The 16,675-nt window shown below is 34.6% G+C and overlaps 1 protein-coding gene across 2 annotated transcripts in view; it reads right to left on the bottom strand.

Annotated features, from left to right (window-relative positions):
• Window positions 1–5,160: 5,160 nt before the first annotated feature.
• Window positions 5,161–16,675, bottom strand: part of LOC106672145 (von Willebrand factor A domain-containing protein 8) — a 38,739-nt gene continuing 27,224 nt past the window's right edge. For both annotated transcript variants that reach the window (XM_014403324.2, XM_014403325.1), the window contains exons 15-23: window positions 13,267–13,472; window positions 13,043–13,187; window positions 7,276–7,475; window positions 7,065–7,220; window positions 6,898–7,006; window positions 5,918–6,038; window positions 5,661–5,850; window positions 5,368–5,606; window positions 5,161–5,311 (exon numbers count right to left, since the gene is read on the bottom strand). In XM_014403324.2, coding sequence (XP_014258810.1) covers window positions 5,206–5,311; window positions 5,368–5,606; window positions 5,661–5,850; window positions 5,918–6,038; window positions 6,898–7,006; window positions 7,065–7,220; window positions 7,276–7,475; window positions 13,043–13,187; window positions 13,267–13,472 — 1,472 coding nt within the window. In that variant the 3' untranslated portion in view covers window positions 5,161–5,205. The remainder of the gene's footprint in view (window positions 5,312–5,367; window positions 5,607–5,660; window positions 5,851–5,917; window positions 6,039–6,897; window positions 7,007–7,064; window positions 7,221–7,275; window positions 7,476–13,042; window positions 13,188–13,266; window positions 13,473–16,675) is intronic.

Genomic DNA, 16,675 nt, shown 5'->3' with positions numbered 1-16,675 from the left:
TCTTCGATCAGTTGTTTTTTTCTTTATCTTCGGACGTTTATGTAGTTTTTTGTTTTTTTATTTTTAATTTTTTGCCAAAGAAAACGGAGAATTTGGACGTGAACGGACTGCGGATAGAAGAGAGGGAGACACGCAAAATTTTCAAAGCTGGCTGGCCAAAATTTGCAGGGTTCAAAACTTTTAGCCGGTAGTGCGCCTAGGAGTCAAAAGTGACACTAGTTTAACAGTGACAGATGTCTAAAAGGTCTTTACTTTAGTCTTTGTTAAATCGGGTTTTACTGTAAGTTCACATTCGTATGAGGATTGCTGACTTCTTTATTCTGACTTAAATTCACTTTATCTACCATTCATTAAAAACAATTTAATACTAAATATGTATGTCTTGTCGTGAGGAGCAGTCAAGAATGTGGTAGTTTAAAAAAAAACAAATATCTTTTTCATTTTGTTGCCGATATTTCGGCCTTTATTTGGGTCATCTTCAGGGCCTGAGTAAATTACAAAACATATGTTCTTTGGAAAAAATACAATTTAAGTTGTAAATATAAATTTTGAACCAAGTATTTCATACTCACAATAAAGTGTGGTGCTATTCTTGTGGTGTCATATTGGCTTTGTGTGAAATTGTTGTGAAAACTGAGTTTCTAATCTGCTGTTTTTGATTGTGACAGAGTGGAAGATGCGCCTATGATGAAAGAAAATTTTCCAGATTTACCGCGTTTTACAACACAACACACCAGCCGAAGGTCATGGGTCTGGATCCCGCTTGTGACACTAACTTTTTTTCTTAACTAAGACCTTAAATATAAAGAAAAATTAATTGAAAGAAGTAATCTGGTCAATTAGACCACCAAACATAAATGGATTAATACTTAATACTAAATGTTGAAAAATGCTACAAAATTCGATATTTATTTATATGGGTAAATAAACCGTTACAAGTTCTATAAACGTTTAAACTATTTATAAGTAATAATTAATAACTGCAACAGCAATAATAATATAAGTATAACAATCATTAAAAATATGGACATTTCAGCATGACAAACACTAATAAAATATTATAAGTGTTACGTCATAATACATTTTTTTTAATAGGCAAAAAACGAGTGAGGGGTATCATTGCATTTGTGTGTGTGTGTGTGAGATCTGTGTTCAACAAACTCTGAGGAATGTGTGTAACCAGCCACCACCACCAAACTGGGAGGTACCAGGGAGGCAGGGACTCCTTTTCTTTAGATTTACATTTTCATATGACTGAATGTATGGAGCCCCTTTTTGAGGATGTGGATAAAAACAATCTACAATTAAGCCAATATGGAAAGTCCACATCCTCAGGAAGTCATGGGCTTTGGCCCTGAGGTCCCTTTGTGTCAACCCTACTAAATCAGCAAAAGTCCACTAGCCTGCGTCCCTCAGAGACGTTTCACTTTTTGTTACTTATGTTATCTATGTATTAATATGTTTATACTGTTGTATAATTTTATTTTCTTCAAATATATGATGACTTTGTCAACCATGTGGTTATCATCCTGTAGAAGTTATTTAAGTGGATGACGTAGGGAAGACATTAAAGTGTTAGCAATTTCCTGGGGGGCAAAGGACATATTCGATGGTTAGGCACTCACCACATTGGCAGACAGGAGGGGCAGTACCATTCATCAGGAACTCATCTGTGTCTTGTTTGTCCTATTCAGATGGGGCAGATGACCACTTCCTCCCTCCTGTTCGCTTGATAAGAAGTTTCCCAAGGATGGATGTTGTCTTTTATCATTCTTAGTTTATTGTCAGATACCCGTGTTTTAAATATTTCTCTTGTGAAATTTGAAAGAAATCATCTGTGCATACCTATACTACTTTCAAAATTAGAATAGCATATTAATCATCATTCTGGCAGACTGAGTACCCATGCCGTATTTTATTTTTTATTGAGAACATTTATGTTCACATTATTATAATATTTTGTATAAGTTTAATAAACTTTATTATTATTATTATCATCTACGCATTCAGCACAGGTTCGGATAAGCATTGGGCTGTTTTAGCGGCACCATCTTCTAGTTTGTTTTTTCTTATTCCTATTCCCATACAAAGGAAATAGAGATTCCACTGAAGTAAAGTTTACAGATTGCCTCACTCCATATGAACCAAGGGTTTTTTTGATATTATATCCTTTAATGGTTTGCAGAGTACCGTAGCAGTCACAGAAAATAATAATCGTATTATGTTTCGACTGGACCTCATGTATTGCTCTGTATATGGACATCAATTCGGCATTGAAGATAATATTTATCGAGGGTAATCTCAAGCTATACTGTTGGCTTCTAACGACATATCCGCATCCCACTCTTTGACCCGTCTATATGACTTATTAACAATTTCCCATATTTTATTAGTTAGGCTATTTCGGGGTATATTTGCTTTAGTTCACATTTACTGATCAATTTTTTACATAATACACATGTGTATAAAAATATTAAAGAAATGAGCAGGAATGATAACAATTTAATTAAACAATAGAAATGTATAAACAAATAAAAAGGAAATTAAAAGGAATAATAAAAATATAATTAAACAATATAAATATATAAATAAATATAAAGGAAGTGACAAGGAATGATAAAAATTTAATGAAAACAACAAAAATATATTAGCAAATCAAAGATAATTTTAACATAAATTAAATCGACTTAAGGTACAAAGTGTGTAGTACTTGTTTCCGTGAGTTGAGGGAATCGGACTAAATTTTAAATAATTTGTATTATAATTAAATTTTGAAAATAATATCTTTTGTCTCGTGTTACATGTGGAACATGTTAATTTAGCAAATTGATTAATTATAGACAGTTGTTCATATTATTTAAGAGTTTGTAAGAAAATATCAGGTCATTATTTTGTCGTCTTATCTTTAGTAGTTTAAGTTCTGTGTATTTCATAAAAGTTTGTACCATGTAACTAAGTATGTTCTAGTAATTGTAAACCAGAGAGTGTGAATAAATCATTGCTGTACATTTTCTATTGAATTACTTAATATTTTATGATGTGGTGACCAAACAAATGAACAGTATTCTAAAATGGGACGGACCACAATCTTTAACAGTATAATCATTATTCTGCATCCTTAAAATATTTTGTAGTTTGATGTACAAAACCTAAAATTAGATTTGCCTTATTAATTATTGAGGTGCAATGCGAGTTAAATGTCAGGTTGTTAGAGTAGGTGATTTCAAGGTCTTTAATGGTAGTCTCCCGTTCCAAATGGATGTCTTGTGTAGCATAATTGCAGAAGACAACTATGTCCAAGACTATAGCTAACAACTTTATTTACATCCATCCATGCCGCTGCAATTATGTTGTTAGAAAAGATAATTCCAGATTATATTGTTTTTTAAATTTACTTTTCCTTTAATTTAGGTAAAATAAGATCATTTTCCTTAGCAATATGGCCTTATTTATTTATTTTTCCCTATTATTTATAGTGATTTTCCCCCTAAACACTTAAACTGTCTTATATTGCTTCAGATATTTGCTAATGGTTTTCCTGGAATATTTTTGTTTCTTTAATGAATTAAATATTTCTTCCTTGAGGTATGGTATCATGGTCTTAGTTTTTTAAGAAGGCTTTCCTAGGCCTTTCCTTTGGTATTGCAGGGCAGGTGCTTCCTCCAGACATGGTCGAGATTGGTCACCTATTAGTAGTTATATTTTTTGAAGTGGTATTTTACCATAGCATGTCTCAAACAGTTTTTAATTTTCCTTGAATAGGATTTCTTTTGTCCCATTGGGTTGTTTTTGCAAGTTGTCTTTTGTTTGTCACGTGCCTGGCTTACATTATCGTTATGTTGTTATATGTCCGAGAGGATCGAAGTCACGATATCTCAAGTGGTAGAGCAACAGCGTATTTAGCTGAAGGTTGTGGGTTCGAATCCCACTCGTGACACTTGACTTTTTTATCTCAACCAAGACCTTACATAAAAAGAAATTAATTGAAAGAAGTAACTTGGTCAATTGACCACTCAAACATAAATGGGTTGTTCTTTAGTAACAAAAGATTTCAGTTCTTTTCTAATACGCCTACAGTTTATGCCACAAAATGGATTGGAGCCTTGTGTAATTCTGAAGCTCCCTTTTGAGCTCAATGTCTGATGGCTTGTTGCTTGAAATCTCTTGGGACCCACCTTAGCCTGAGATTATTCTTAGATGTAGTTATTTTAGGGTATTCAGGCAGTTCCAGAAGTTGACCTCATAGTCTCGGTGAGCATGTAGAGCTTTGTGACCATCTGATAGTACTACTATTGTTGCACCCTTGAGATGTTCATTATTTATTTCATGTGTACATGTTTCTATGATTAGTTGTCCGACTTGAAAGAGGGTTGTGGTGGGGCTGAGAGCAATGTGATGCTTATAGTTAGTCCCGTTTATACCCATGCCCGTTCGATTTCCCATCTTTGAGCCATCTCTATACCAACTCTAGTTTTTCTTTCTTCTTTTGTTTCTTCTTTCCATATTGCATGTCAGATGTGCTTCCGGTCATATTAGTGGTTCGTGTGAGATCTGTTGATCATGTCATTTTTATACATTTGTTAAATGTGAAGTAATCTGACAGACAAAACTGGCAAGAATAGTAATACGATGTTGATCTTGTGATTACAAACTACCATTCTCACTACAACATTGTTTTTGCTATATTTACAAGTATATAAGGTTTACAGGTGTACATTAAAAAACACAAACTTAATGCATTAAAAATGTATTTACCTACCAGCGGTAACTTAATAAAATATATCTTTTATAATAAAAAATATTCATATCTATATTTGTTTAGTGGTCATAATTAACCATATTCTTTTTATCTAAAGGATTGGTTGAGATGAAAAATTAATGTCATGAGCACGATTCAAACCCATAACCTTTGGCTCATTATGCTGATGTTGTAACCACTTGAGCTATCGTGTTACGAGTGGTGTATTGAGGTACACCACCATAGCAATGGTGTATTGAGCTGAAAGTCGGGGTTTGGATCCTGCTCGTGATACTACTTTTTCATCTCCACCAAAAACCTTAGATAAATTGGAATATTTATATCCTTCACAATACTAATTATCACAGCCTAATGCAATAAATTAGTAAAATAAAAATAAATCTTGCCTAACGCAATGAAAATCAAAAAAATTAACATTACATTATATATGTCATGGAATGGTTAAATTATGATTTTAACATCGAAGAAGTGAATATGGTTTGTAAAATTTGAGGCAGGTTTTTCAAATCCAAACACAGATAGCCTTTACCAGCAGGAAGAGCATTTTTCAACCTAAAAATACAATTTAATAAGAATTATATATTAATGAAAACTTCTGTTTGATGAACCTTTCTGCTTCGTTTCCCAATGATCCTATGAAAATAATGTAAGCTTCAACTCGAGGATCACAAATAAGGCTTTGGCTTAGCTCTTTAACAGGAATGGCATAACGCCTGAGATTTGCATCAGAAAGAACGATAACAATAGCTTCATCACAGTCTTCCTTAGCAAGGCTCTTTATTGCATCTTCTGTTGCCTCAAGGGTGTAGTCACCAGACATGCAAAATTGTGAATGAGCGTGCATTGTCTAAAAAAATATGTTTTTAGTTGAGCTCACGTGAGATATTTAAATAATTTATACCCTAATAACAGCCAGTCGTTGTTTGTTGTCAGGTGGAGGATTTGTTTTTTCAATGAATGAAATACTAGGTGATTCTCCTGAATGGCCAACAATATCATATTGGAATTTAGACTCGTAACCTTTGAATGCTTCCATGACCATGACGACAGCCTCCAACTGTCTATCCATACGGCCGTCATATCCGTTGAACCTTTTAGTGTAAGAAGAATTTCAATAAAGAAAAAAAATCAGAGAGGAGAGAAATCAAAGATTCAAACCTGTACATACTGCCAGAAACGTCGACGACCAATTTCAACCTTTTTGGCTTTAACTGTGGTGAACCAACTTCTGGCTCTTTATCGGTTCTCCTTCGATAAATGTTTTTCTCACCAGTGACACCTAAATAATTTATGAATATTTTACTTTGTATTTATTTAAACTATCATTTCACAACATTAGTTAAAAAAGTTGATAATTCTAATAAAAAATCCAGAAAACTCATTCAATCCCATCATATTTTTACAATCTTAGTCTTTAATAGAATCTTTGTTTAATTAATTCAGTACGTTCATTAATAGAGATATTTGTAACTATATTAATAACATGACACTAAAACACAGTTTTTAGGTATATTTATGTGCTTTAAATGTTTTGTCAATTATAAAGAATTGTTAATACCGAATGTAGGTTTGAAACTGGGTGGGTTTTAATTATTTTATCTATTGTTGTGGTGGGTTTGTGATATGGAGAATTATAAAAGGCTCTTTGTTTTCTTTGTGAATTTTGACCTACTATACAGCATTGAGATTTTTGGATACATTAGTGTAAATTTTTTAAACGCATATTGGTCATTTGAGAAAAAAGTCATTATTTTTTATAGCCATTTGAACTCGAGCTTTTAATGAGAGTAGGTTGTTGGGTTACCTGTTCTGATTTTAAGAGGAAACAGAGTGTTTTCCCTTATTTAATCTGCAAATATTGTTTTTGTGATAAAAGAACGAATAAGGGATGATGGAAAATCGATTACTCCCATTGGAGGCTGGGAAAAAAAGTTAAATTGTGCAATTTTTTCCTAAGAGTCTGTGGGGTGATGAACCGTAGTTTGGTCATTTTTCATCATTTTGGGCTGTCTAACGTAGTGTTTTTGGTCTGTGAGAAGGGTTTTGGTCTCTCAGATCCTTCATTATGCAACAAGCCAAATCGCATTTAGCAGACGAAATTATACATTATTATTTTGAAATAATTTGAAATAGGTTACCTTCAATTAATTTTGTATCATCCAATTCACCAGTGGTCTGATGTCGCTGCCACTGCCTCTCTTTAGATTTTGCCTGAAGCGAGCTCAGTATTACTCTTAAAGCTTGTACCTGATATAAAATACAAATAAATAAATGAATGAATGAATAAATAAATAAATGAAAATACTTGTTTTGAAACAGATAATAAGAACTCCTCATAGAGATTGGCGTCATAGGCGCTCATTTTAATTTCCTCAAGTTTTGCTTTGAAGGCCTTTTGACCCATTTCACGTGCCGCTTTCTTGATGTGCTCAGGTACAGCAGCTTTCTCCTCATCACTGATCTAAAAACTATATAATATATTTCCTGCAAAGGAGATAAAAGAAATCATGACTCACTTGAGTAACGTCATGCCCGGCGTCTAATCTGTAAGGGCCTCCTTTTCCGCCCAGACCTGCTGTGTCCCGTCCGCCGGTACCACCTGCCCAAGTGTTGCCGCCGACATGGGGCTCATTCTTCTCATCGACTTTACCATGTTTCGGCGAGGAAACATCTTTACCGCTATCTTTGTCAATTGTCATTTGAACCCTTTTTCGATCTGTACAAAGAATTCTCAGTTAAAAAATTGCAGAAATTAACTACAATACAGTTCCAGTATGGGAGCAAATTAAAATATTAAATTATTCATGAGTATCTTTCCCTTGCATCATGCAATTATTGTTGTGTGAATCAGGGCTCCACAAGCTTTAGGATATCCCCAACTCTAATGCATTTTTACCACACGCACATTGTTAACTCGTCGCACTGATTGGCACTTGCCTCCCCACTCTCTGTGCTGATTTATCAAAAACTCTGTATGCAACTAAAGCCTATGGCCAATCGCACCTTCTTACCTGCTAATACACTACTTAAACTACCTTAATATTGATATTATAATACATAGATTATAAATCCGCTCTAGTTTTTAGCAAATGGTTAAATGAATAGACAAAAAATTAAATAATTCCCAATTGACACCAACATACCGCCCATCTAAAACCAGCCTGGTTTTCCTTCATATTGTTTAAAGGATCTAGGCTTACCCTTTAATTTGAAACAGCGAAGACAGTTCCAAACTTTTTTCTTTACCAGCCCTTTTTTTTTTTTTTAAATATGTGGTACCTTCTCTGAAGATAAGCTTGTAACGCCTTAGGTCCCAAATGGAAATTTTGTAAATGGGCATTATTGACTATCATTGATGTAAGCTTAGCATCAGGGTGAAGTAAAGCTGGATGTTTAACCGTCTAATTAAATGCTGCTTTGGATAATCTGCCGCCCACCCTGAGCACTCCATATGGATCTTTAAATACTATCAAACTTCTGAACTTTGAAGAAATGTATGTGTTCAAATCAAACTCATAATCTGATTGGAAATATTTATACTACATGCCTCAAATTAGACATGCAACTGCTAAATCCAATTCTGTTACAGTTAAGAAACCTTTTTTTCTCTTCCAATTTTCTTTTTTTTAATCTTATTATGGACAAATCGGAGAACGTAAGCTAAAGTTCCCACCATTGTATTAGACTTTAAAAAGTTCTCTATTAACGAATGTGCTAACTTATGTGATGAAATGTTTATAAGAACTTGTAAATGGGTTTTACGTTCAAGCAGATCTAGGAAAATAGCAGGCACGGGAGGACATTTCAAAGTGTGTCTATTCATCCACAGAGGTCCATTCCACCACAAATTCGTTATTGCCAGGGTTGTAGATAAAATCCCTCTCGTGGCCATGTCTGCAGGGTTTTCTGAAGAGGGAACGTGATTCCATTGTTGAGTGCGGGAGTAAGACAGAATGTAGCTAACTCTATTTGCAACAAAAGTCTTAAGTTGATGAGGTGATAGATGGAGCCAACTCAGAACAATTGTGGAGTCAGAAATAAAAGAATCTCGTCAATGGCACTGACCACCCTAAATTCTTTGAGCAATTTGAATAGTTTTATCAATAAATGAGCAGCACAAAGCTCTAGTCTTGGGATTGATATTGTTTTAAGAGGAGCCAGCCGAGTCTTAGCAGTCAGGAGATAAGTGCAAACCGTTAAGTTTGGATTGGTAATTTGTAGCTAAATGACAGCAGTAAAACTTTTCTCTGAAGTGTCGCAAAAACCAAACAACCATTTTGAACCAGACGATATATGAATCCATCGAGGGATGTTTATTTTGGCTAGGCTGGGCAATGCTTGTAAGTATTCAGTCCAAGCGATGATAATGGAACGTGGAGGGAGTTCATCCCAACCTAGTTTTAACGAGGTCTTGAATTAAGTTTTTTACCATGAAAATAGTAGGGGCTAAAAATCCCAGAAGGTCAAATAAGCAAGTAATAATAGATAGCATTGATTGTTTTGTTATTTTGGAATTCTATCTTAAACTGGAAACAGTCCGTTATTCCGTCCCACATCATCCCCAAAACCTTGGTTATGGAATCTTCCGAAGACATGCATATCTCAGTCTCTTGTGCACCAAATGGAATCGACACTAGGAAATCAGCTGAATTGCTCGCCCATTTATGTACCGGGAACCTCGATTGAGCAAAGCCATATTCTGGTGCTTGAGTTCTAGCGCTTCTTCCAAAGAGTCTACACTGGTAATAGCATCATCGACATAAATGTCATTGAGTAAGAAATTTGACACCTCAGGAAAATCCTTGCCTTCATCTTGTACTAATTTAGCAAAAACCCTCAGAGCCAAATACGGAGACGAGGTTTGTCCGTATGTCAGGGTTTTCAATTCGTAAGTCTCAAGAGATTCTTCAGGGGAATGTTGCCATAAAATATGTTGGTATTTATGGTGTTCAAGTACAATTAGAATTTGTCGGAACATCTTTATAATATCTGCACTTTCAGATACTTATAATAAATACCTTTTTAGAAACTATGTGATGAGGTTAGGATCATGATCCAGGCTGATATATTCTGCAATAAATTCTTTATATTTACCAATGCAACTCGGAATTTTTATGAAATTTCTGTTCCAAATTATGAAATCTGGTTATGGCAAATGACCATGAGTCTGGATATGTCAAGCTGGGATCTCGAAAAGGTAGAGCAACCATATACCGGCCAGAGGGTAATAGTTGAATTGTGGATCTAAAATAATCTTCGCATTTTATATCATCTGGATGGGAATCTGCTGAAACCGTTACTTCCTCCATCTCCCAGAAATGTTTTAGGACAGTGTCGGAAAAAGGACATTGTAATATAGACAAGCAATTTCCATGTATGGTTGAAAGTTGTTATGGTGGAGCTCCTACGATTACATGTCCAAATATAGAGGGTAGGGATCCAAAATCTTCTGTAATTTTTACCACGGCTTCCGTAGTCATTGTTTGAAGCAAAAGATCTGACCCTAGAAGAAAGTCTACAGGATGTGATTTCCAGAATTCTTCATCGGCCAAATTAACAAAATGAAATTGTTCACATACAGATGGATTTAGGCTAGCTGTGGGCAAGTTGTCAATTAATGATGGCATAACAATTGCCTCAGTAATGATCTTCTTTTGAATATTTGTAGCAGAGCTAAGTGTGACTTTAACAATACCTTTGGAGGAAGGTAAACGGGTGAGTCCTATTCCACTCATAGTCTACCTGCAGGGCGACCAAGTAAGACCTAATCTTTTGGCGCAACCAGTCGTTATTATTGAGAATTGAGACCCTGAATCTATGACTTCTAACTGCCTGAGGATGATCTCCAATCATTAAAATGGAGTACTGCCGCGCCGAGTAGGACATTTTTGTTTTCAAGAACAGAGCCCACAACTCCGGTAGATGTATTATTTATGACAGGTGATTGATCCGAAATGGCTGTATGGCAAGTCTTTCGATCAGAGCTACTTTCCTGATTTGAATTGCCCAATTGGTTATCTATACTGTTATGAAGGAGGGAGTGGTGCCGTTCTTTACGATGGAAGCAGCTGTAGGACGAGGAGCACTTTAAATAGTAATGGCCAAGCTGCAAGCAATTGGAACAAATTCCCTTTTGACCGTATAAAATTAAATTTTTGAGGAAGACTCAATTTTTGGAAAGATGAACATTGAAAGAGTATGTGACTCTTATTACATTTTGGACAGATCTTCCTGTTTGAAAATGCAGTGGTTGCTGAGTTGTTATGTGTTTCCGGATAAATTGTAAGAACCTTAGAGTTGCGGGATGAGGAACGAGGTCCTGTTTGTATAGAATATACTGGCTCTGATAAGTCCATCACTTGACACCGTTGTTCAATGAAATGTATTAATGAACAGTAAGTTGGGAATTCATCTCATTGTTGCGTTTCTTCAAACATTCGTCTGTATTTGGGATCCAGACAGTCAAAAGCAATCTGAAGTTTCAAATAGTCAGCCTTCTTTGTTAATTTTAAATTATTAAAGGCGGTGAAACTATCAGCAACATTTTTTAAAAAGGCTAGTAAGTAATGAATGTTGGAAGGTTTTGGATTTAATGAAGGTTGGAATTGTGATTTGTGAAAGTAGGCGGAAGCCAAAATTCACTTATTGTCATATCATTTGTTAAGGGCTGTCCAGGCAGCTAGGTAATTATTTGCTGATATTGGGAAAGTTGAAACGATTCTGAGGGGCTCTCTGCTTAAAGATTCAACTAAATGATGGAATTTTTCCACCTCATCTAAAGTGCCTTCGTCATGTACGATGGATTTAAATGTGTCCCTAAACGCTGGCCATTCCAACACGTTGCCTTGAAATAATGGAAGGTTTATAAGACAAGTTCTGAGAGTCTGAAAAGGTAAAGTTTGCTCCGGGTACAACAGGAGGATTTGGAATAGGATTCATGGCGTTATGAAATACCATGTTACACTCACTCATATGACTTGTGACAATATTTAAGAGGTCCTCTGATAGAGGAAAATCCTTATCCATAAGGATATATATTTCCTATAGCCGATCCCAGGCTTTGGAATATTCATTAAAATATTTATCTATTTGGCTCTCTCTCGAATCAATTGTATCTCCTGATAAATTGTTCTGCAAAATGCGGGATTTTGATCGAGAGTTAAATCAGTCTACTTGATGAATATGTTTACTGGAAATTAATTTAAAAAAAAAAAAATTAGTTTAACAACACAGATGATAAAAACCAAGACAGGAAAAGAGGTCAGACAAGGAAAATCCAGCCCAGAGGACCAAATGTGCGAATCAAGCTGTAGGATATCTCCAACTCTAATGTATTTTTACAGGTTTTCCACAAATGACCCCCTCACACTGATGGAAGGGGTATGTCTTCAAACGAACCAATTCCTCAAATGTATTAATATAATTTGCTAATAGTATTAATATAAGAATTTGCTAATAACGAGAGCAAGATTGAATTTATAAAATGAGATACAATGTTAATACAAGTTGTAATTAAAAATATATAAACATATAAGAACATACGATAAATTCATATGAAAACAATTAGTATTGCATGCAATAAAATAGGTCTGTTATGGTAATAAAATTAATAATGTCAAACTAAAAGAATATATATAATTAATAGATATACAATAAAAAGGAACAATCTGACCGAGTGTTAGTGTCCAAGATGATGCAGGCTGGATGGAAATGGAAAAGAGGAGCTAGGTGCTGGAATGAAGAGATGATCCATGAAGTTGGTGCTGGAAAGAAGAGATGATCCATGAAGCTGGTAGATTCTTGACTCTCAGTATAAATGGGTACATGAAGTAACTTGTAAAGTGAGCTAGCACTGAAGTGAAATACGGCCCTCAGTCTCGAAGAAACGATGGAGAGCAGAGAAAAAATGGGCAGAAGGAAAGAAACGCTTCTGCAGGCCCACACACACGTTGTTAACTCATCGCACTGATTGGCACTTGTCTCCCCACTCACAGCGCCGATTTATCAACAACTCAGTATGCCTATGGCCGATCACACCTTCTTACCTGCTACTACTTAAAACTACCTTAATATTAATATTATAATACATAATTATAAATCCGCTCTAGTTTTTAGCAAATGGTTAAATGAAAAAAAAAAAAAAACGTTTAAAAATAGACAAAAAAATTAAATAATTCCCGATTGACACCAACAATTGTTAAAACAGAAATAAGAACTTAAGTACAACATAGTTAAATATTTCATTTTATAAATATAATTACAATTTTTACGTAAATTTCTTACTTTTTGCTCTTTCTTCTGTTGTCATTGCAACAGGGATGTTATATTCTGATAATACATCCAACAAAGTCTCCTTTGCATCACTGCTGTATCTGTCAAAGTCGAAGACATTTCCTACAGCTTCTGACAAACTGTCTTCGGGAAAAGCCTATAAAAACAGAATTTACTTTAATTTAAAACGTCATCCATGGCCTATATCAATTTGAATATGAACTTTTTAATTGTACCTGAAGATGTTTTATGATATTGACCAATTCCCTTGTTGAATAAGGATACGCGACTAGACCTTGATCAGCCATAATTCTCAGTTTTCCAAAAGCGCCGACTAACTTGTGCACAATGTCAGCTGGTACATTAGGTCCGTAATTTTTCAGAAGCTCAATTTCTGAATCTCTGCTTGGATTGTCGACAGAGTGACAGCTGAATAAATCACCTGGAAAATTAATCTATCTATGACATTTAACATTAAGGAGAATGGTTATCCATGGTTTTGTCTGAAACTTATACAGTAAAACTTCATTATAACACTCTTTTAGGGACTGAAGAAAACTAACACTATAACCAGGAAAACGCTATTAATGTGAAAAAATAAAACGACTAACAAAGGAATATATTTATATCAAAATAAAACCAATAAAATCAAAATTTAAAAAAAAAAATGACAAAAGCGACACTCATTTGTACTTTATTTCAAATTTGTATCATTATATTAATTACATACTTATTTTGTGTAAACCATGTTAAACAAGATCAATAATTTCTGAGTTTTAATAAAAAATATTTAATTATGATGGTTTGAAACAAAATTCACCAAAACACAAGAAAATCGTTTAGTGATAGATTAAAATTTAACCAACAATTTATTCAATGTTTCGCTCTTAATAATGGTATTACCTCCTCTGGCCTTGCGGAGGGCCTTAAGTCTCTCAGGCATCAAGTAAATAAGCGATTTTGAATCCCATTCTTCAAAAGAACGGTTGAATGTATACAACGCTTGTTGGTGGCGGTGAACGATGTCTAACCCGTCTCTTTATCATAACTGTTCTATGGGATTAATGTCAGGAGAACGTACTGGCCAATTCATTGTAGTAATCCCTACATTCCCCAAGTAATACCCATTACTTAACTCAAGCTACATCCATTCAAGCATTATCATGCATTAACACAAAATTGTCCCCAATAAATGGAGTGAATGGGACTACAGCTTCTAGAATAACTTCCTCAATGTACATTAGTGCAGTCAAAGATCCATTCTGTATGATAATCAGTTTGGTAATGGCATGGACGTTGATTCCACCTCATACCAAAACCGTCTTTGAAAAGACAGTGAAACAAGCATGGCACATAAAGCAAAGCGTCTTCTCCACACCTGGTCCCAGTCATCCGACACAACCAAACCATCACTCAACTGCGAAGAGAACAGTTCCTTATTGTTCAAGTGTCTAAGCAAGATGCAGATTTGCAAATAGTCGTTACCTTTCTACTCGTTGCCTCTCCAGTAATGGAGAACCTGATGAGGGTCTTCTATAGACTAGGCTGTTCCTAGCCAAAGCCTTCTGATGACTTTTTTAAAGCTTATCTTTACATTATGGACCATTTGGAGTTTACTATACAGGGTGAATTGCTACTCGTGCTACAAACTTCTCCAGTAGATTCTTCACCCTAAAATGAACAAAAAAGTTCATATTGTCCATGGTCCGATTCTCAACCATTTCAGAGTAATTTCGCTTTTTATCGATTTTGAAAGATATCACGTCCTGGCGTCGGAAAATCGTGATATCTTTTAATCTAAACATTTCTCTTAAAATCTATAAGCACCGTTGAAATCCCCGTTAATTTTTAGAGAGAATCAAAATCATAATTCCATTGAAATTTTTTAATTTAATTTAATGCCCATTTAGTATGTAATGCTTAAGAAGTTTACAAACAGCTAGAAGGTCAAGGAAGAAAGACCCAAACGTTTTGCCACCTTCATCTTCTTATTGAAAAATTAACGGGGATTTCAACGGTGCTTATAGATTTTAAGAGAAATGTTTAGATTAAAAGATATCACGATTTTCCGACGCCAGGACGTGATATCTTTCAAAATCGATAAAAAGCGAAATTACTCTGAAATGGTTGAGAATCGGACCATGGTCAATATGAACTTTTTTGTTCATTTTAGGGTCAAGAATCTACTGGTGAAGTTTGTAGCACGAGTAGCAAGTCACTCTCAAACATTAGCAATCCTTGAACCACCATTTTTTCTCTTTTTGTCATCAACATCTTGGTCTCACAACCACTAAATAAGAAAATGACGAGTGCGTTGGAAGCGTTATTAAATCAGGTAGTTTTCCTCAAATTTGCTGCCTTCTGAGACTAAAATTAGAAACTCTGGATTACTTTATACACTTTCCGATTTACACAATTTTCCACTCTTTTTGTAGTTCTGGCTGAAATAAAACACAAAAAATTAGCCCAAACATTTTGCCACCGTCATCTTCTTATTGAAAAATTAACGGGAATTTCAACGGTGCTATTAGATTTTCAGAGAAATGTTTAGATTAAAAGATATCACGATTTTCCGACGCCAGGACGTGATATCTTTCAAAATCGATAAAAAGCGAAATTACTCTGAAATGGTTGAGAATCGGACCATGGACAATATGAACTTTTTTGTTCATTTTAGGGTGAAGAATCTACTGGAGAAGTTTGTAGCACGAGTAGCAATTCACCCTGTATATCAAAGAATCTGTTAAATGATGGTTATGTAGTGCGGTAAAACCAATAAAATTATTGCTTCTGGCTGTTGTACATTGGGGTCATATGGTCAATCACTACCTCACTACTCTTTGATCGAGACTTCCGGTGGCCCTAAACTGCTGTAAACCATCGTAGATGGTAGGGAGTTTAATACCCAGGACCTGGGCTATGTAAAGGATGCAGATGTCCATCATTGCCCAAAGCCTCTGCCCGGGCGAGATCTTGCTCAAATATATTGTTTTTATCAAAGAAAGCAATTTAAAAAAACAATCATCACTTGACAAGTTAGCTCTGGAATTGAAATGATTTTCTTTATTTTTAACGTAAAGAGTGTAAAATGACTAGTAACACTCTATAAAGGTAAATAACAAATTACTAATGTTGTGTTTATGTTTTACGTCAACTATGGAAACCTAGTTATTATGGAAAATAAATAACTTGAAGTGTATGGTTTTTGTCTTTGAGAGTATATAAGACATATGTATAAACAATTTAAAAAAAAATTATGAACATACAAATTAAAAATTACTTAAAAACATGTTTTGATTGTTGTATGGTCCTAGATAAAACATTAATCTATTATTTTACGTTTGGCACATACTAAAGTTTTTTTTTTTAAATAATTTTATTTTTTATTTATTTTTAACAGTGTTTGTGATTAATATGTATTTTGAAAAGTGTTGTCTAGCACACCATATTATCATCTTTAATGCATCCAAAATATGAATTATTTTCAGCTGGATAGATTATATGTATTATTATAAATGATTCTTTCATCTTTCTTCATCTTATCTTACTTTTGATGCTGTCTTATGTTCATCGAACGGGGGTTCAAGGCTTAAAACTTCAATTAACATATCTTTCTCCTACTTTAAAAAAAGAAAATCTTTAGAA

Source organism: Cimex lectularius, unplaced genomic scaffold, assembly GCF_000648675.2.
Source record: "Cimex lectularius strain Harlan isolate CLEC.00 unplaced genomic scaffold, Clec_2.1 scaffold90, whole genome shotgun sequence".
In the NCBI taxonomy this organism is placed as follows: Eukaryota; Metazoa; Arthropoda; class Insecta; order Hemiptera; family Cimicidae; genus Cimex; species Cimex lectularius.
Note: the sequence above shows the minus strand (reverse complement) of the source record. Positions and strands in the feature narration are given on the sequence as shown.